At 39.9% G+C, this 554-nt stretch overlaps 1 protein-coding gene across 1 annotated transcript; it reads right to left on the bottom strand.

Moving 5' to 3' along the window:
- Positions 1–238: 238 nt before the first annotated feature.
- On the bottom strand, positions 239–418 carry T265_15887 (hypothetical protein; the record flags this gene model as incomplete). Its single annotated transcript, XM_009179296.1, has 1 exon — positions 239–418. A coding segment is annotated over one exon (177 nt), but the record flags the coding sequence as incomplete, so codon positions are not given.
- Between the last annotated feature and the right edge of the window lie 136 nt (positions 419–554).

Below are 554 nucleotides of genomic sequence, written 5' to 3'. Positions count from 1 at the left end.
TGCTGTGCTCTATCTACTGTGAAACTAGAAGGGTGTTGGTCTACCGAAATGTGTTGTTGTTTGAGTACTTTTGCTTTTGCTTGCGGAATATTTAGTGACTTACACTAATTGAGGGATGGTTCATTTCACCGTCTCACAGGAAGTTTCGAACAATATTAATCTACAAATCAGACATTTAGAGAGTTGAGTAAAAAGCACTCCACCAATTTCTTTCTGCGACACGTTTGTGATTACATACTCTTGCATTTTCTCGGCGTTATCGATAGAAATCCTTGTTTCCGGTAGCTCCAAAGCAGTACTAGTTTTCATTTCATTCGGCGTCAAAAATGACTGGCCATTCGCCGCAATCTCACAGACCCACTGTGTCAGAATATTCCGATCATCCGCGCTTCCTGTGAACGAGCATTTCCCCGGTTCCCTAATGTATAGAAGTGAATAAAACAGATCAGAAAAAGAGTATCAGTATATACCATGCAGAATGTTTTTAGGCTGAATCGGAAATTCAATACTTACATGGTTTTTGACAATAAAGGAGAGAGTATTCGGTCGTTGTT

This window comes from Opisthorchis viverrini (assembly GCF_000715545.1).
Source record: "Opisthorchis viverrini unplaced genomic scaffold scaffold6937, whole genome shotgun sequence".
NCBI classification, from domain to species: domain Eukaryota; kingdom Metazoa; phylum Platyhelminthes; class Trematoda; order Opisthorchiida; family Opisthorchiidae; genus Opisthorchis; species Opisthorchis viverrini.
This window is presented reverse-complemented; position numbering and strand designations above follow the sequence as displayed.